At 43.4% G+C, this 20,277-nt stretch overlaps 1 protein-coding gene across 3 annotated transcripts in view; it reads right to left on the minus strand.

The window, feature by feature from the left end:
- The window catches only part of LOC110531729 (phospholipid-transporting ATPase ABCA1), a 246,423-nt gene that overhangs the window by 16,296 nt on the left and 209,850 nt on the right, over positions 1-20,277 (minus strand). For all 3 annotated transcript variants that reach the window (XM_021615071.3, XM_090183773.1, XM_021615072.3), the window contains exons 45-48: positions 19,840-19,981; positions 18,712-18,846; positions 10,836-10,939; positions 7,593-7,685 (exon numbers count right to left, since the gene is read on the minus strand). In XM_021615071.3, the coding sequence (XP_021470746.3) occupies positions 7,593-7,685; positions 10,836-10,939; positions 18,712-18,846; positions 19,840-19,981 (474 nt within the window). The remainder of the gene's footprint in view (positions 1-7,592; positions 7,686-10,835; positions 10,940-18,711; positions 18,847-19,839; positions 19,982-20,277) is intronic.

Below are 20,277 nucleotides of genomic sequence, written 5' to 3' on the forward strand. Positions count from 1 at the left end.
CTCCCATCTCTCCTCTCCCAACTATTCTCCCCATCTCTCCTCTCTCCCTTCTATTTCCTCTCCCATCTCTCCTCTACTCTCCCATATCTCCTACCCTCTCTCCTCTCCAATATCTCCTCTCCCATGTGTCATGACGTTGGCCTGGGGGATAGGGTTTATGACAGTCATAAATACCTCTTCCCCCCTTTTTCCTCTCTCTAACCTACTGAGGTTACATTAAAAAAAAACTTGGTTAACATAGAGATTCTGGGAACATCAGTAGGTGGGGGGAAATGAACTACATTCTGGCAATCCGAACAATTGAACATATGCAGTGGTACTTAATGAATATAATGTCAATGCGGTTGTCATCTGAGACATTCTCATCAATGATAAGATGACATAAACTCTACAGTGGAAAGTCTACACATCAGAGTTATCGGATTCACATGGAATTGTTGTTCAATTTAAATGTTTGAATATTAAATTATTTGTGATGGGATAAAATGTGATTTTAGCTTCTAAAATGTGAGATGCGGGTTTTCATAAGTTAGGGCTGCTCACTCAGTGGCCCGCCTCTGTGAAGGGCTATAAAATGGGCTAGAAAACTTTTCAAACACGCCCTCTTCTCCCTTCCTATATAAAGCCTTGACGACAATAGAACTTGCTGTTTCGAGGATATGAGGGCGACGGTCCTATCTCAGAATGGTTCAGATAATAACTACAGAATGAAGCCAACATCAGCATGAGCTTTGGTTGCGAATGGTATGAACCTTGAACTCTTATTCACTACAGAAGTGATCTCCTAGCCGTTGAGTTAGCAACCGCAGCTGCAAACGCAGGTTAGGAAGGAACAGACAGTAACATTGTAGTAACGTCTACCACGCAACGACGTTACTACAACGTATCCAATTTACCACCAGAGACATTCTTCAAAGGACAAAGGACTTGGTTTGGCAAATTCTAGATCTCCAGTCTCTCCCATCTCCCTCATCTCTCCTCTCATATCTCTCCTTTCCCATCTCTCCTCTTTGCTCTCCTCTATCCCATCTCTCATCTATCCTCTACACTCTCCTCTCCCATCTCTCCCCCCTTGAAAAGATTGAGGAAGAGAGGGAAAAGGTCATCAAATACCCCCCATATTGGTGTCCAGGGGGGGGTTGAAGGGAGTGGGGAAAGGGGTCACACCCCAGGCTTGGGTGGCCGTGCTTTGATCAGGCAGGAAGTCCTCGATGGGTCACACACAGAGGTCGCCTGTAAGGGTCATCACTGAAGCTCCCTAGCAGGGAGAAGCCACGGGCGATGGATATATATGGTGCAGAGGCATGTTTTCTTCAAGGCTGGAGTTGAAAATACATATGGTACTGCTCAGATGAGGTCTGAAATGGACACACACGCGCTTCCACTCAGAGAGACAGACATGAATCCACACGGACACGTGTACACACACAGACACAGACACAGACACAGACACACAGACACAAACACAGACACAGACACGTACACACACACACACACGTACACACACACGTACACAGACACACACACACACAGACACACACACACACACACACACACACTTCAAAGCGTACACGCACACATGATATATGCCTCATAAACAGACACCACATGCATACACACACACACACACACACACATGCTTTCGATGGCCATAGAGGATTTCACACACTGTATCTGTCCGTGTGCAATGGGTATTAATAACAGCTGATGCATTGTAAACCCTAAGGGCTGCTGTTTTCCTATCCATCTCAGACACTAACAGTCAGTTAGATAATGTATCCCTTAGCCACGGTGCAACGCAGTCAATCCACATAGTCAATCCACAAATTTACTAGACATCTCAAAGGCAACTTCCTTAGATTGATCACAACTTTTAGGTGCCCTTATAAAACTCTCTGGCGCTGTGCGCAACATTACCTTAATGCATTAAATGCACTTCGCAGCTTTCGTTTATATTTCATTTCACTCTTCCCCCTTAAAGGTCCAACGCAGCTGTTTATATCTCAATATCTAATCAGTTCTGGCTGGGTAGCAATTAAGTACCTGACGGATTGTTTCCAATTAAAATGGTACAAAAACAAATAGCTTCTTAGATAAGAGCCATTTCTCAAGCAAGAATTGTGCACTGTCTGGGAGTGGTCTGAGTGGAAAGCTAAACGGAAAATGTGTTGTTATTGGCAGAGAGGTTTGGAACTTTTTCCTATTGGTCTATTAACTCGGCAGGCCAAAACTCTATCCCACCAAAACAGGCTGAAATTTCAGGCGGTCTTTTCAAATAGCTCTTACACTAAAAGAGCATTATCCTCATTTTCACAATATCATTCCAAACTCAGTGTGGAAATATACACTGAGCAAACCAAACTTTAAGAACACAGTCCTAATATTGAGTTGCATCCCTTTTGCCATCAGAACAGCCTCAATTTGTCGGGGCATGGACGACACAAGGTGTCGAAAACATTCCACAGGGATGCTGGCCCATGTTGACTCTAATGCTTCCCACAGTTGTGTCAAGTTGGTTGGATGTCCCTTTGGGTGGTGGACCATTCTTGATACACACTGGAAACTGTGAAATTCCAGCAGCATTGCAGTTCTTGACACAAACCGGTGCGCCTGGCACCTACTACCAAACCCCGTTCACCCTCTGAATGGCACCATACATAATCCATGTCTCAACTGTCTCAAGGCCTAAAAGTCCTTCTTTAACCTGTTTCCTCCCCTTCATTTAACAAATGACTTCAGTAAGGGATCATAGCTTTCACCTGGATTCACCTGGTCAGTCTGTCATGGAAAGAGCAGCTGTTCTTAATGTTTTGTATACTCAGGTTTTCTTAAACACATGAAACTCACGTTTGTGACGGCACTGGGTCTCAAAGTAAGGACGGAGGAAAAAACGTTGAGATGCAGCGAAATATAGCTCCCGCATAAACCCTTATCCTCCAGACATATGAATGTTACGTTTTCATTTCCTGTTTGGAACCCAGGAAGAGCCGCTTCTGCTTCGGCAGCAGGCTAATTGGGGATCCTAATAAAATGCAAAACAATAAATATGAAGGATGTCAGTCACAGGAAAAGAACACCAGCTTCCCGCGTCCTTCCCTCCTTTCCCCTGACCAGCTTATATGGGCGCGATGGAAGGTTTTTTACGGCCGTGCACTTCATTTCACTTTACTAAACACCTGGGACTCGACTGGATCCGACGCTCCTGCATTGTAAAAAGTATATTTACAGCCACTTATTTATCTCCCCGGTTCTCTTTTTGGCTTTCAGAAATTCTCTCCTCCGACGAATGATTGATTGGAAATGCTACAGAGCCGACCCGGTCGTGGGGCAGGTGGGTAGAGAGGGACAAAACAATCATCAACCCAGATAATGGAGGGCGTCCTCTTCAAACATTATCTGTCCCCTAACTGTGTTAAGAGGTCTCTCTCCGATTTGAATGGTGCAATTTTTGCTCATTTTTGGACCTGATTGATATACAGGGGTGAGTTGTTAAAACAATGAGGCTGCCAGCCAGGCAGCTCCAATGAGAAGGTGGGAAGACAGGTCATCGGTGTGGCCTGAAGGGGGCAGCACAAACAAGGGTGGGTTGATGCTCCATCACCAACTGAGCGAGAGGGCGGAGGGAAGTAGAGCGAGAGAGAGATAAAAAAAAAGAGAGAGAGGCAGCAGGAGGATGAATACATAAAGGTAATGTAACGAGAAGTTTGAGGAGGAGGAGGAGTGCGGGTGGGGTGACGAGAAGATGGAGAGGAAGAAGGTGGACTAGCATGTATGACACACACAATGCGGAGTCAAAATGTGAGAGGCACCCTGTGGAGAGATTCCACACTCTTTCTCACCCATGATGGGGGGGGAAGAAAAAATAGCCCCGCCCATCATGCAGGTCGGTCTTTAATACCACTGCGTGACAGCGGCTCGCCACCTGCCTCGACCCCCTCCAGTCACACGCAGATGGAAATCTTCCCGTCTCCTAATCTGCAACAACTTGGGTAATCGTGAGCTGTTGCGTAAACACACCCCTCCCTCACAGCATGGCCGAGCCATTCACATAAACAAGCAGAAGAAAAGCGATGCCATGCTTCCACAGGTAAATGTGGATAGATTACATTGCCGAGTGGTTTGCGCAGCTTGACATTAAAGATGGTCGATCAAACGCTCTGCTACCACCCTCCCCCTGTCTCTGCTATAACCCCCCCCCCCCCACCCCACCCCGCACACACACACACTGGGGACACATTTCATGGGTGCGCGTAGCAGGGGGAAGAGTGGAAAGGAAAACAGCGGAGAGTCATTAACGGGGCCCACACCTCATGAAACATGAATTACATGAGCCGAGAAAGAGATAGCGACGCTTAATTAGAAATTATTCACTGTGTCGCAAGAACTGAGCGATAGCATTTCAACAGCCACACCCCAAAACACTCATGTGACCTAAAATTACTAACAAAAAAACTGTCAATGCACATGTAACGTTTATCTATTCCCCCCCGGCTTTGGTCTATGAAGTGAAAGAAATGAGTGATTGATTGGCTGTGGCTGACAGCATAGACTATACAGTAGACTTGAGCACGGGTTAACCCATTCAGCGCCTCCCTCTTCCCTCTTTCCACATCCCGTAACTATACAGTGTCTCTCAAATGATTTAGGGCGGCCTCGTTGTCCCCGAGGACAGGAAGTCATTGACACAGAGGATCTGTCAATTACACCAACAGCTTGGAGGGATAGGTAAGGCCATTGCTTTCTTCCTCTCTCCTTCCCTCTCTCTCCCTTTTCTTCTGTCCCCCCTCGCTCTCTTTTCTCTGATTTAACGGCTACAGAGATGATATGACATCAACCCTCTTGATGGGAAATATCCTTGACACCCTTTGCTCATTTCAGCATCAGACCTAACATAGGCTCACATTCCTCCATCCCCTCCACCCATACTCGTCCTCTCCCCACTCTCTGACTTGTAAAATGGATCCCCCCCCTCGTCCCTTTAGTCTGTAATGTCCTCCTAGAAGATCACACGATACTGCTGTAATAATGTCAACCCCCCCAGCCCAACATAATGGATGGCCCCACCCCCACCACTGCCACCCTCATCACCATATGTGAGATGGCCCAAAAGGGGGTTGGCCTTGTGAAAATGTCAGGTGAATATCAGAGAGCATACTTAAGTGCCGGGTTTAAGGTCAGGGGGAGATTGGAGATGGAGCCTGACTAAATGTGTTAAGAGGCATGTATAAAGGCCATTACAGGACGGTAAAGATGGAAGAGTCAAAGAAGGATTTATTTTCACAAAAAAAAAAAATCTTGTGGTTTAGAGCAGGGGTTCCCCAACCTTTTGTGTTATTGTTTATTAAATACACCACCAACAATCTTCATTTGAGCGACGTACCAACATTTTGTTGTTTTGAAACTCATTTCCTGCAAGTCTACGTAGCTTACCAAGACTATTGACATATTTTAGATAGGCTTTTTAAGTAATAATAATGAATAGGGAAAATAGTCTCGACACGATTTCCCCAAATGTTAATCTGCTATTTTTTAAATAATTATTAGAATGTATATGAAACCTTAATTTAATTATACATATTCTTTTTTAAAGAAAGTGAATAGATAAATGATAGCGACAGAGTCACACGTTGCAAAACATTACTTCCCAAGCTAAGTCCTGACTTTAGAATGTGTAGCTCAGCTTCTGAATGTCATAGAGAGGAAGATATCATCGGGCATTTTACAGATTGTTTCTAGGAAAAAGCATCATGACCTAATGTGCCGTTATAGATTTGTTTAAACAATTGTGAAGTTTCCTCCGACACATTGGTGCGGCTGGAATCCGGGTTAAGCGAGCAGTGTGTCAAGAAGCAGTGCGGCTTGGCAGGGTCGTGTTTTGGAGGACAAATGGCTCTCGACTTTCTCCTCTCCCGAGTCCGTACGGGTGTTGCAGTGATGGGACAAGACTGTAACTACCAATTGGATACCACAAATTTGAGGAGAAAAAGGGGTAAAAACATAAAAGGTCCCATGACCCCACCCCAGGAAACTTAGTTTGGCAACCCTGCTTTACAGTAATATGGATGAGAAGGATAAATGTTCATAAACATTATTTATTCATGTTGATTTAACATTTAACTAGGGAAGTCAGTTAAGAACAAATTCTTATTTTACAATGACGGCCTACCCCGGCCAAACCGTTCCCTAACCCGGACGACGCTTAGTCATTCAATTCAATATGTGAATGAGGGGAAGAATCAAGGTGTGTTATTTACATAGATAGAACCCTAACTCTAACCCTGTACTGTAAAATACTATAATAGCAATACTTGTTTACTACAACATCATTAAAGGGGGAAAAAAACAACATGCGGTATTAACATAATACATCAAGACTAATGCTAATGCACTCTATGGAATTGTAGGCTAATATTTGTTTACTTCACCATGTTGCATTGAATAAAGTTTCTTCAATTTAAAATACATTTCAAAATGTTGCTTATCACAGTGTTCATGGCATCTGAACGCATACATTGGAGGAAAAAGAATGGACATATCAATCTCAGATTTCCCAAAGACTCCGAAATGAGGACACACTCATGTCACAGCTATGAGACGGAAAGGGTGGGTTGCTCCGTTAAGACTAGACCAAATGTCCATAATGTTATTGAGAACTACCAAGAAATCAGTGCAAGAGGCATCACTACAGTCCTTTGTTTGATTCCAGGCTGTATCACATCCGGCTGTGATTGGGAGTCCCATAGGGCGGCGCACAAATGGCCCAGCGTCGCCCGGGTAGGCCATCATTGTAAATACAAAAAATGTTCTTAACTGACTTGCCTAGTTAAATAAAGGTTAAATAAAAAATATATATTATAATTATAGCAATAAGGCACCTCAGGTGTTTGTGATATATGGCCAATATTCCACGGCTAAGGGCTGTGTCCAGGCACTCTGTGTTGTGTCATGCTTAAGAACAGCTCTTAGCCATGGTATATTTTCCACCCCCTAGGGCCTTGTTGCTTAATACTGGAATCCCCTAGTACTGGCCTTCATAAAATACAGACAAACCTTGGATAGCATCATGCCTTTGTACTGTACATGTGAGTGCACCTAAGGCTAAAGCTCAATAGCGTTTCTGTATGTCACTCATTTCGCAGGGCTTCAGTATAGGTTGTTAAACACTGGGTGTGGAAAAACATTAAGAAAACCTGCTCTTTCCATGACATAATGACCAGGTGAATCCAGGTGAAAGCTACGTTCCCTTATTGATGTCACTTTTAAAATCCACTTCAATCAGTGTAGATGAATTAGAGGAGACAAGGATTTTTAAGCCTTGAGATAATTGCGATATGGATGTGTGCCATTCAGAGGGTGAACGGTCAAGACAAAATATTTAAGTACCTTTTGAACGGGGCATGGTAACTAGACACAACTCTGGTAAGCATTGGAATCAACATGGGCCAGCATCCCTGTGGAAGGCTTTCGACACCTTGTAGAGTCCATGCCCTGACAAATTGAGGTTGTTCACTCGATGTACATTGCATTGGATTTTTCCCATTAAGAGCATTAAGGCTGTGGCCAAGCTGTTAGTGCCGCTGTCAAGGCCTCACCTGCTCTTAAGATGCTGGATGCTGCCCAGACACTTGAACTGTCCATTCACCATGATGGCCATGCGCGTGCATAGGGCCTCACACTCCTCCATGCTGTAAGAGACAAAGGGAGAGAGGTAGAGAGAGAGAGAAAGGTTCAAATGTGTACTATAGGGCACAATTTTTCTACTCTACACAAACGTTAGTCAAAAGACTTGCAGAAACAAAACAAGTCAGTAAGATTTTTTTTCTGGTTTGGTTGTTCTCCATCCCATGCTGCTATATTCAATTGACACCCAATGTCCTTTCCGTACCCACAGGGCTGATTAGTAACATGCCATATGTGACCCGTTTCAGGAAGCTAGGTGTATGTCGCATGTCACTACTTCACAGGAACTTTTTAACATTTTTATCATCAAAATACGTTTTTTTGTTGTTGGTAGAAATGCCTTCTGGAACATGTGACCTTTCATGTGCCTTAAGAACAAACTTGTATTCCATCTGTAAATACTAATACAATTGTTAAATTACAAGCCTAGTTGGTTTTGCCAGGAAAAGGAGGAACCTTCCTGCTAGCCACGATTGGCTGAGATATTGGATAGGCTGGACATGCCAGGAGATGAGTTTGGATTGGTCTGCCATGTCGCATACTTCTGTCTATAACGTGAGCTGCTCTCAGTATGTGTTGATAACCCTTTCTACTGCTGATTTAGCCATTGAGAACTACAAAAGTTTGCAACTTTTCTCAACATCTTTGATGCCCTGAATTTAGCAGGCGCTCTCGACAGATCAATTGGAAAAAGTTGCGATGGGCTACTTTCTGCACACGCCCCGGTCAGTGTGAACCGGAGTGACTTGACACAACGCTGGCCAAACAAGATGCAGCTACAAACCAAAATGGAGTTAAATGGTTCCCAGACTGCCGTGAAGCGTTCATCCATGTATACGGGTAAGAGTCTAGCTACATATTCAGATACTATAGGTTTCTAACTTTTGTCAGAACGTTGTTTTCATTGCAAGTTAAAGTGTACTGTTGCTGGCTCACTAGCTAACATTATGTGTACGATCTGTGTAGTAATTTTATTCAAATCAGAAAACTATTTGCATTGCTATTTATAGCCTAATGTTAGCTAGCTACCATTGAACCTAATTGGTTAGCTCTAGCTACCTACAGATTCATACTATAGCTATGACAATCCATTTGTATTGGTAGTATTGTATTGGTAGTAGTATGAGTTGGGATCATGCCAGTTCAATGTTTTTGCTACCTAGCTACATGTCTAAAGAAAAGACTCCACTTCTCCAGTTGATTACATGAACTATCAAATTAGCCAGGTGTGTCTAGGGGTGATTACGGCCATCTAAAGTATTATGTGTGTATGTCTAGACAATAGTGACCCATCCACTTAGATAGATGTGGCTGGGGGGTGTTTATAATATTTTTTTCACATAACTCATCAATTTAGACAAGTGTGTCTGGGTAAGCATCGTCTAATAATTATAACAGTTGTTGATATTGCTACGATAATATGCAAGTAATCATTTCATTATACGGTCAAAACCTTCAGCATCCTATGCATGTGACAAATCAACTTAGAATGTATTTGATATTAGTGTGTGTTTACCAGAAGTGGCAATGTGAAGAACAACATGACCTGTACAAAAGTCAGATTAAGATATAGGCCAAAGACTAGATAAAGTGTATTTTTACCTGGAGTTTTTCCTAATTGTAGGCTACTACTTTTACTACTTTTAGTCTTGAAATCTTTGGTTGTTTACTACACTACTCACTCTGTTCAGCACATGGCCTCACGTGAATCCTTAAAGAGGTGGGTGGGGCTAAGGCTTAAGAGGGTGTGAACGATGCTGAATGGGTGTAGACAAAGAAGAGCTCTCCCAGTAGGTACCAAAACATTCAAGGGCCATTTTCTCAAAAGTGGGGTTACGAGTTTATCAGCTTTCAATGTCTTATTGTTCCTCAAATGCAGTGTATGACATACCATCTCTGAGTCTCTACTTTTATCCAATATAAAAAACACTGGTATAATGTTGCTACGTAGGACCGAATCCAGGTGGTGGGTCACACATACTGTTCCTGTAGGCCCATAGTAATACCTAAGAACATTCCAAACAACTGAGTCATCTGTGGGAAAGTGTGTTTGAGAATGCTAACTGCCAAATCAAGGCTTACTTGTTTATATATTGTATATATTTCCATGAAAGTTACCAGAATAAAGTCGACTCTATTCCACACAGTAAGAAGGATCCTATTGGAATACACTGCCCGTAAAATTCATGACCAATGTTCAAGTACTGTCTTTTTCCTTCTTTGAAGAAAAAACAAGACACATCTGGCCTGTCTTTGAAATATGCATGCCGCATCCACATTCCAGCTTTGTGGTAAATACAGCAGCAAATGGACAACTTTCAGCTGAATAATTATTTTAGCTGGGATTCGCTTCACGCTGTTCGTGAAGCATGAGATGAGGGTCTAATTTTTCATGCCTGGTTCAGGTCCAGAGAGCAGGATGTTTGGCTCCCGGGCTCTGGTGATCCTTTTAGGACCTCTCCTTTGACAGCCCTAGCTTAATTAGGGGGAGCGGAGTCGAACATCTGTACATTTTTGTTTTGTGTTTCAGCTGCCATTCTGGATGCAGCCCGGTTCATTTCTTGCTGAGGCGGAGGCTTTGTATAGCTTTGCTGAGGGATGGAGCAATTAGTATTATGATCATGTAAAACCTGGCAAATGCGCCGCTTGACCAACAAAAGCACCTGGTTGCAATATGGACGATTGGACGCAACTGAGCTGTGTACCAGCTATCACTAATACAACAAATGTACTTTGTTCTCAGAAAAATAACACAATATGGAATGGTGATAATGGATTCACAAACTAAACCGTACAACCTTTTTCGTATCACCCGCTTCCATAAGAAGTTAAAGATTTAAAAACAATATTGCAGTTTGGAGAGAGAACACAATGGAGTCATGAATAAACATGAGGGTAGTGAAGTACTATCCATCTCGTTGTTTGTTTTTAGTTCCTGGATTTCTTAGTTTGAGTTACAGTGTGTCATATTGGTAATTGCACCATTATCCACTCCACCTGGCCCATTCACTATAATTGTGTATACATACATTTGCACATATTAACTCTGAACTCAGATCCAAGAGCTTAAAGGACCAACTTACAGGAAGTCGCAAATTAGAGTCACACTCCCAAATCTAACTTGAGAGGTGCCTTAAAACAGTAAGAGAACATACCTGTGTGATGTTAGGATGACTGAGCGTCCCTCTTTGATGACACTCAGGATGCAGTCCCACAGGAAGCGTCTGGCTTTGGGGTCCATCCCTGTTGTTGGCTCATCCTACAGTAACGGGACAAAAAGCGTTCCCTCAACGTTTGACCTCCATTATGTTTTATGTTATCCCAATGTTATCACATCATTTCACATCTCTGCTCTTATTCTCCATTCAAATGATCTCAATCTTACTTAAATGTTCCAGATCCATAGACAGATGATCTAAGCTTAAAAGGATTGTCCATTAAAAAAAAATTGTATTTGGGTATTTTGTTCATTAGTCCATTAGTACAATCCCCTTTAAATGCTAAATCTGTAATATTCTATTTTAGTCAATAGTGATTAATAATATACAATTGATTCTTAATGGCATGGTAGGCTGTTGAAATGACAGATTGTGCCTTTAACCCTCAGAATGTGTTCCTAAGGTCTCATATCCCTGTAGCCCCAAACTTTGACATCTCACAGCATTATGCTGCTGACACTAGACTGATATGCCCCTTCCAGTTGGAAGAGGACTACATTTAGACATGAAAGCACACTTAATGTTTCAAAGGCTTCTGCTACCAACACTAACCAGTGGAATCAAAGCAGTGTAGAGGAGCTTTGGAATTGGGGAGGCTACATGGGGAGAGCCGAGGGCATCAGGCACTTTCAGACCCAGCCAAACAAATTCCCAGGGGACTTCTCTCTTACAGACATTGTGAATGCAATATGCGCGGGCGCACACACTTTCTCATTCCCCATTCCCTTTCTCTCTCCCCGGGCTAGTCTGTCCATGGACGATTAGAGAGAGACAGGACTCAGTCCATTGCCTGTGCTCCAGCCTCGCTCCTACACTGCCAGAATCCCCCAAATCCCACCAGGGATCTCCATCACCATGCTGACGGTGTCCCTGTGCAAAGCCGACATGGCGGTGCCTTAAGGCAACCAAGCAAGACTCAGTGTTCTACCTGCCACACAAATGGAAACTCACGCTAACACTACATTATCCGTCTGTCTCAAAGTTACGAGCCAGGGTTACCAAACAACTGCAAGTGAACTATCTGTCTGAATGAACACGAGCTTCTGCACTCTGTTGGAATATGAAATAGAGGATCTTGTGTAGGTAGGTAAGCTACATGATGTACATACAGTACCAGTCAAAAGTTTGGACACACCTACGCATTCAAGGGTTTTTCTTTATTTGTACTATTTTCGACATTGCAGAATAATAGTGAAGACATCAAAACTATGAAATAACACATATGGAATCATGTAGTAACCAAAAAAGTGTTAAACAAATCTTTTTTTTTTTGATTCTTCAAAGTAGCCACTCTTCGCCTTGATGACAGCTTTGCACACTCTTGGCATTCTCTCAACCAGCTTCATGAGGTAGTCACCTGGAATGCATTTCAATTAAGAGGTGTGCTTTGTTAAAAGTTAATTTGTGGAATTTCTTTCATTCATAATGCGTTTCAGCCAATCAGTTGTGTTGTGACAAGGTAGGGGTGTTATACAGAAGGTCTTTTACCAAATATAGGGCAAAGTCCATATCATGGCAAGAACAGCTCAAATAAGCAAAGAGAAACAACAGTGCATCATTACTTTAAGACATGAAGGTCAGTCAATACGGAACATTTCCAGAACTTTAATAGGGTTTTAAGTGCAGTTGAAAAATCCTTCAAGCGCTATGATGAAACTGGTTCTCATGAGGACAGCCACAGGAAAGTAAGACGCAGAGTTACCTCTGCTGCAGAGGATAAATTCATTAGCGTTACCAGCCTCAGATTGCAGCTCAAATAAATGCTTCTCAGAGTTCAAATAACAGACATCTCAACATCAACTGTTCAGAGGAGACTGTATGAATCAGGCCTTCATGGTCGAATTACTGCAAAGAAACCACTACTAAAAGACACAATATTAGGAAGCGATTTGCTTGGGCCAAGAAACACAAGCAGTCATCATTAGACTGGGGGGAATCTGTCCTTTGGTCTGATGAGTCCAAATTTGAGATGTTTGTTCCAACCGCTGTGTCTTGTGAGATACAGAGTAGGTGAACGGATGATCTCTACACGTGTAGTTCCCACCGTGAAGCATGGAGGAGGAGGTGTGATGGTGTGGAGTGCTTGCTGGTGACACTGTCTGGGATTTATTTAGAATTCAAGGCACACTTAACCAGCATGTCTACTACGCTCATTTGTTTTTCAACAGGACAATGACCCAAAACACATCTCCAGGCTGTGTAAGGGCTATTTGACTAATAAGGAGAGTAAAGGAGTGCTGCATCAGATGACCTGGCCTCCACAATCCCCAACCTCAACCCAATTGAGATGATTTGGGATGAGTTGGACCGCAGAGTGAAGGAAGAGCAGCCAACAAGAGCTCAGCATATGTGGGAACTCCTTCAAGACTGTTGGTAAAGCATTCCTCATGATGCTGGTTGAGAGAATGGCAAGAGTGTGCAAAGCTGTCATCAAGGCAAAGGGTGGCTACTTCAAAGAAAATAAAATATCTTTGATTTATTTAACACTTTTTTGGTTACTACATGATTCCATGTGTTATTTGCTAAATACGGCTGCTTGAATCCTGACTAGAACCAAAAAATCTGATCATACTATAGTGCTAGCGTCCCTACACTGGCTTCCTGTTAAGGCAAGGGCTGATTGCAAGGTTTTACTGCTAACCTACAAAGCATTACATGGGCTTGCTCCTACCTAGCTTTCCGATTTGGTCCTGCTGACCATACCTACACATACGCTACGGTCACAAGACGCAGGCCTCCTAAATTCTAAGCAAACTGCTGGGGGTAGGGCTTTCTCCTATAGAGCTACATTTTTATGGAATGGTCTGCCTAACCATTTGAGAGACACAGACTCGGTCTCAACCTTTAAGTCTTTACTGAAGACTCATCTCTTCAGTGGGTCAAATGATTGAGTGTAGTCTGGCCCAGGAGTGTGAAGGTGAACGGAAAGGCTCTGGAGCAGTAAACCGCCCTTGCTGTCTCTGCCTGGCCGTTTCCCCTCTCTCCACTGGGATTCTCTGCCTCTAACCCTAAAACAGGGGCTGAGTCACTGGCTTACTGGTGCTCTTCCATGCCGTCCCTAGGAGGGGTGTGTCACTTGAGTGGGTTGAGTCACTGACGTGATCTTCCTGTCTGGGTTGGCACCTCCCCTTGGGTTGTTCCGTGGCGGAGATCTTTGTGGGCTATACTAAGCCTTGTCTCAGGATGGTAAGTTGGTGGTTGAAGATATCCCTCCAGTGGTGTGGGGGCTGTGCTTTGGCAAAGTGGGTGGGGTTATATCCTGCCTGTTTGGCCCTGTCCGGGGGTATCATCGGATGGGGCCACAGTGTCTCTTGAACCCTCCTGTCTCAGCCTTCAGTATTTATGCTGCAGTAGCTTAGGGTCAGTCAGTTATATCTGGAGCACTTCTCCTGTCTTATCCAGTGTCCTGTGTGAATTTAAGTATACTCTCTCTAATTATCTCTTTCTTTCTCTCTCTCGGAGGACCAGAGCCCTAGGATCATGCCTCAGGACTACCTGGCATGATGACTCCTTGCTATCCCCAGTCCACCTGGCCGTGCTGCTGCTCCAGTTTCAACTGTTCTGCCTGAGGCTATGGAACTCTGACCTGTTCACCGGACGTGCTACCTGTCCCAGACCTGCTGTTTTCAACTCTCTAGAGACAGAAGGAGCGGTAGAGATATTCTTAATGATCGGCTATGAAAAGCCAACTGACATTTACTCCTGAGGTGCTGACTTTCTGCACCCTCGACAACTACTGTGATTATTATTATCTGACCATGCTGGTCATTTATGAACATTTGAACATCTTGGCCATGTTCTGTTATAATCTCCACCCGGCACAGCCAGAAGAGGACTGGCCACCCCTCATAGCCTGGTTCCTCTCTAGGTTTCTTCCTAGGTTTTGGCCTTTCTAGGTAGTTTTTCCAAGCCACCGTGCTCCTACACCTGCATTGCTTGCTGTTTGGGGTTTTAGGCTGAGTTTCTGTTCAGCACTTTCAGATATCAGCTGATGTAAGAAGGGCTATATAAATAAATTCGATTTTTCATAGTTTTGATGTCTTCACTATTATTCTACAATGTAGAAAATCATACAAATAAAGAAAAAACCTTGAATGAGTAGGTGTGTCCAAACTTTTGACTGGTACCTCACATGTAACATTAAACAGCATTACAAGGGATCTGAAGGATTTCCTATGTCATGACTGACTGTCTTGCTGAATTCATGAATTAATTAATGGGTGGGTAGGATGGATGGATGAATTACTTAATACTTTAGTGGTATAATAGTAAACATTACATTTGCCTAATCAGGCGTGTGGGTGCAATATTTTAGTGATGGTATTTTCATGGAATCAGTAAGATTTTGAAGTGACTTGGCAGGTCCCAAAGTTGGTCCCTCCTAATGAGGCTATGCCATTATATTACTTGTTCAACCCTCTCCATGACCAGCCTGCTTTACAAAGTCAGTTAATTAAGGAACACACTTTGATTAAGATGCCATTTTCTTTCTGTGAGAAACGCTTAGCTAGCATATAGCCACCGACTCTCCCTGTTCAAACCAATCCCAGTATAAGGCTTTAATTCCTGCAAACAGCGTTTCGTACACTTTAAATTTCCAAACGAGATTGGGTGGACTCTGAAAAGTGAATTAAAACGTGACCGGATGGCGATGCGACTGAAATACAGCCCCCTTTTTTTTCCTCTACTAGTAATTGACTTATAATCCCCAAGGAAATTCATTAACAATTTCTAAGTTGAATCCAGGATTTGTTATGTTGTCAAGCAGGCATACATCCTCTAATTCACATATGTCAGAGTCAAGGCCCGCGGGCCACATCCGGCCCGCAAGAAGGTTTTTTACGGCCCCTGGGATGATCTTGATTTATTATTAGAACCGGCCCGCAGCAAGCCGGCAGCCCGCAGATCTTTTACACGCACCAATACTACATTTCCCACAATGCAAAGGTGACGCACCGAGCAGTAGGCTGCTTCATTTCAATATTTATTGGCACAGCAGTCGTCAGCATCACAGTAAAATTAACTTTCAGATACCCATCAAAAATGGCAAAACGGAAGGTGGATACTGAGAACCGGGGGTTTCAAACAAGGTGGGAGTCGGAGTATATGTTCACGAAGGTAGCTGGAAAACCTGTGTGTCTTCTGTGTGGAGAAAGTGTGGCGGTACTGAAAGAGTATAATCTGAGACGACATTATGAAACGAAACACGCGGACAAAAACAAGAATATGGACATGGAACAAAGGCTACAAAAGGCAGAGGAATTAAAACGAGGCCTCAAATCTCGACAGGCTCTGTTCAAAAAAGCCAAATCACAAGGCCAGGCTGCTGTCAAGGCCAGTTTTATTTTGGCAGAAGAGATCGCTAAATCAGCCCGGCCATTTACGGAGGGGGATTTCATCAAAAACTGCATGATTAAAGTTTGTGACGAAGTTTGCCCAGAAAAAAGGCAACTCTTTTTAAATGTGAGTCTGAGCAGAAACACCATTGCCGAGAGAGTAGACCAGTTGTCCATCAATCTAAAAGAGCAGCTTGTGAAAAAGGGAAAAGATTTTATTGCATATTCCTTGGCTGTGGATGAGAGCACCGACATTTCTGACATTGCCCAGTTGTCAATTTTCATCCGCGGAGTGGACTCCAACCTAAGCGTGACAGAGGAGTTTTTGGCTTTACGTCCTATGCATGGCACAACTACGGGGCATGATTTGTATGAAGAGGTGTCAAGATGTGTAAATGAGATGGAGCTGCCTTGGGAAAAACTCGTGGGTTTGACAACCGACGGAGCACCTGCGATGTGTGGACACAGGAGCGGACTGGTGGCGAAGATACGGGAAAAGATGCAAGAGGAAAACGCGACAGGTGAGCTGACAGCTTATCATTGTATCATACACCAGGAAGCGTTGTGCGGTAAAGCCTTGAAAATGGAGCATGTAATGAGCATCATCACGCGCACAGTTAACTTTATCAGAGCCAAAGGTTTGAATCACCGCCAGTTCAAGGCATTTCTGACGGAGTTAGAAACGGAGCATGGTGATTTGCCTTATCACACAGAGGTGCGATGGCTAAGCCAGGGAAAGGTGCTTCAAAGATGTTTCGAGCTTCGTGAGGAGATTTGTCTGTTCTTGGACAGCAAAGGGAAAGACACAACACAACTCCGAGACGAAATGTTTCTGTGTGAAATGGCTTTTCTGTGTGACATTACGAGTCATCTGAATGCAATAAACTTGCAGCTGCAGGGTCGGGATCGTGTCATCTCTGATATGTACAGTACAGTGAAGGCATTTAAAACCAAACTGACTCTGTGGGAGACGCAGATGCGGAAAGAAAATTTGAGCCACTTTCCCAGCTGCCAGACCATGAAAGAGAAGCTCTCTACCAGTGCGTTCCCGAGCACACAGTTGGCTGATAAAATAGGTATGCTTGCCGCTGACTTTCGACGCCGATTTGCTGACTTTGAAGCACAAAAAAGCAGGTTGGAACTGCTCGGTAACCCATTTGCTGTTGACGTGGAAAGCTCACCACCAAACCTCCAAATGGAGTTGATTGACCTCCAATGCAATGATGCACTGAGGGCAAAATATGCGGCAGTGGGTGCTGCGGAGTTCGCCCGTTTCCTCCCCGGCACAATGCCCCAGCTGCGCATCCAGGCTGCTCAAACGTTGTCTATGTTTGGCAGCACATACCTGTGTGAACAACTGTTTTCTTTGATGAACCTGAACAAAACATCACACAGAAGTCGACTTACTGCTGAACACCTCCACTCAATTCTGAGGATTTCTTCAGCTCAGAGCCTTACCCCGAACATTGATGAACTTGTGGAAAAGATGGGACACCACCAAGTATCACCCTCAACCTCAAACAAGTGAACATTACTGTGCAATCACATATTTAGAGTTTTTACTCAGTTCAAGTTTAAAAGTTAAAATTTAATATTTGTTTTCACTGCATGTTACTTCTCCTTAAACAAAGTGTTGTTTTTGATTAATAGATTTTTGCACTTTATTTTTTTGTATTTCAATCCAATTATATTTTAAAAATATTTCAGTTGAGTGGATGATAGAAAATTGCTATTATTGTTTTTTCTTTGAAGTAAATTTAGCCCACTTTTGCTAAAATAGAAAATATAGTCTACTGATGGTGCCTTGAATACCGGTTTCTTTCATTTAATGTTCATGTTATGGGGATATTTATATAAAGGAAATTTGTCTTTTGTGTCTGTTGAAAATTAAAGATTACTGACAGAGCCATAAGAAAATATTGCTTTATTTATCTGATCATATTGTAATATATTTGTTAGGTTTTCAGTAGGTTCAATTAGGTTCACTAGACTATATGCGTCATTTAAAAATTTTTCAATGAACATTCGAACAGTCCGGCCCTCGTCTTGTAGCTGATTTTTTTATTTGGCCCTCCGTCCATTTGACTTTGACACCCCTGCTCTAATTGGTTCTCTCTCCTCTTCGCTGTACAAGGAACCAAAGTGGAATCCAATCTAGTGTTAGTTGGCTAAAGCATTTTGGAGTTATATCAAAAGTGATATTCTTGTACCCCGAAAAAAAGATGAAGAAAATGTTGCATACATTTTTTCTGCCCTCACTGAAAGCTTAATCACTGCTCAGGACAGAACTTCAGTAATATAAATTGAACCATAATATGGGATGTGATCTGTAAAAGATCTTAAAGTGTAAATACAGCTAGTAGGCGTTTATCATAGACCCATATCAATAGTGTCATATCAATGATCTCAAAAGGTGTTCATAACATTGTCATAAGGCAATAATAAGGCTGTGTTTTGAACTGAGCCAATCATCTTACCAGGAAGACCACAGGAGGACAGCCAATCAAAGCCATGGCGGTGGAGAGCTTGCGTTTGTTCCCTCCACTGTAGGTACCGGCTGACTTGTTGGAGTATTTGACCAGGCCTAGCTTCTGGATGCCCCACTCTGCCACCTAATAACGAAAACACAACCCGAGAAAACATTTAAATATATAATTACAAATTGTATTTCTGTGACAGTAGCACAACAATCCAATTTGGTTTGGGCTGTCTAGTGCTGGCATTCTGTTCTCACACCCTCCCTCTCTTCCTTTCCCCTGGCATGAGACATATGCATGCATGATGGTTGGCATCGCCACAGGACCTTTTTCAAGGCTGATATGCTGCACTGTGGGTTTCTGGGCCACATCACAAGCTAAGAAATAGTACTAGCCAGCAGGAACTTATCCAGTATTCATCCCCCTAGCGATTCTCCAATCCCTATCCTCAGGTACCCCCAACCAAATGTATTGTATGCGGGCATGTTTTCATTCCAACCATCCAGACATTCATTTACACCCTATATTGACATGTTGGTGGACTAATGATGTGGAAATGACACCAGCTCCCCGGGGCTCTCCCTGGAGCCAAAATGGCCACCACAAAGCACAACTCAGCAGACCCAACGGAACAGAGACCAGAGAAACTGGGTCCCTTGGCGAGATCCCAGACCTTGTGAGATCAAAGGCCTGGGCGCCTGGGCCTGAGGCTGAGGCCACTGGCAAGTTGACCAGCCAACTTTCTTTTGATCTTATTGTTGCTGAGGGGGCTGTGGAGAAACTGGGGGCCCATGGTGGGGCGGCCACACTGCTAGGCATGCTGGTGAATAATGTAAAGGAATTACCCGTGTCCAGCTCCTCTAACCAGAACCTTATGTATTACATAGGTCTTCGACTTCAGAAGTTATTCATCACTTTGACCAAGCGCAGTGTGCTGTCTATGTCTGCACTTTCTTTTACGGTTGGAAGTGCAGGTATTGTATGGGGGGGAAGAAATGTCTGAAAGGATATGAAGTTCTTTGCTCTCGTCCGTCATCATGACAACTGTATACCTTAGGAATCAAATGGTGTTGCGTCGTGCAAGAACAGGAAATTACATAATTCAGATCAGACAAGGGGAAATGTTACCATGGGGACTTCTTTCTCCGGTACGCCTCGTAGTCTGGCGTAGAACTCCAGGTGCTCTCGTCCGGTGAGAAGGTCGTTGAGGGCGTCAAACTGCGGGCAGTAGCCCATGTTCTGGTGAACGTCCCTCATCTCTGTCCGTATGCTGAGGAGGAGCATCATGGAACATACACTCAGGCACATACGGTAATGATTAGGATAACTCGACAGCATCATCGACATAATCGACAATAACACCATTTCCATGATGAAGATAGTGATAATGAAGATGAGTGATCCAACTGTGTCGTCACCATCATCCCTAGACAGTAGGTACTGTCTTACATCCACCGATTCAAATAATTCCCCTTTTCAAAAACTCACCACTTGGGTAATACTGTCGTTTTCAGAGAGAAAATATTACCATTATACTACATTTACATTTTGGAAATCAATTTGGTT

The sequence above is a fragment of the Oncorhynchus mykiss genome, chromosome 9 (assembly GCF_057628025.1).
Source record: "Oncorhynchus mykiss isolate SJ-2025 chromosome 9, ASM5762802v1, whole genome shotgun sequence".
Lineage (NCBI taxonomy): Eukaryota > Metazoa > Chordata > Actinopteri > Salmoniformes > Salmonidae > Oncorhynchus > Oncorhynchus mykiss.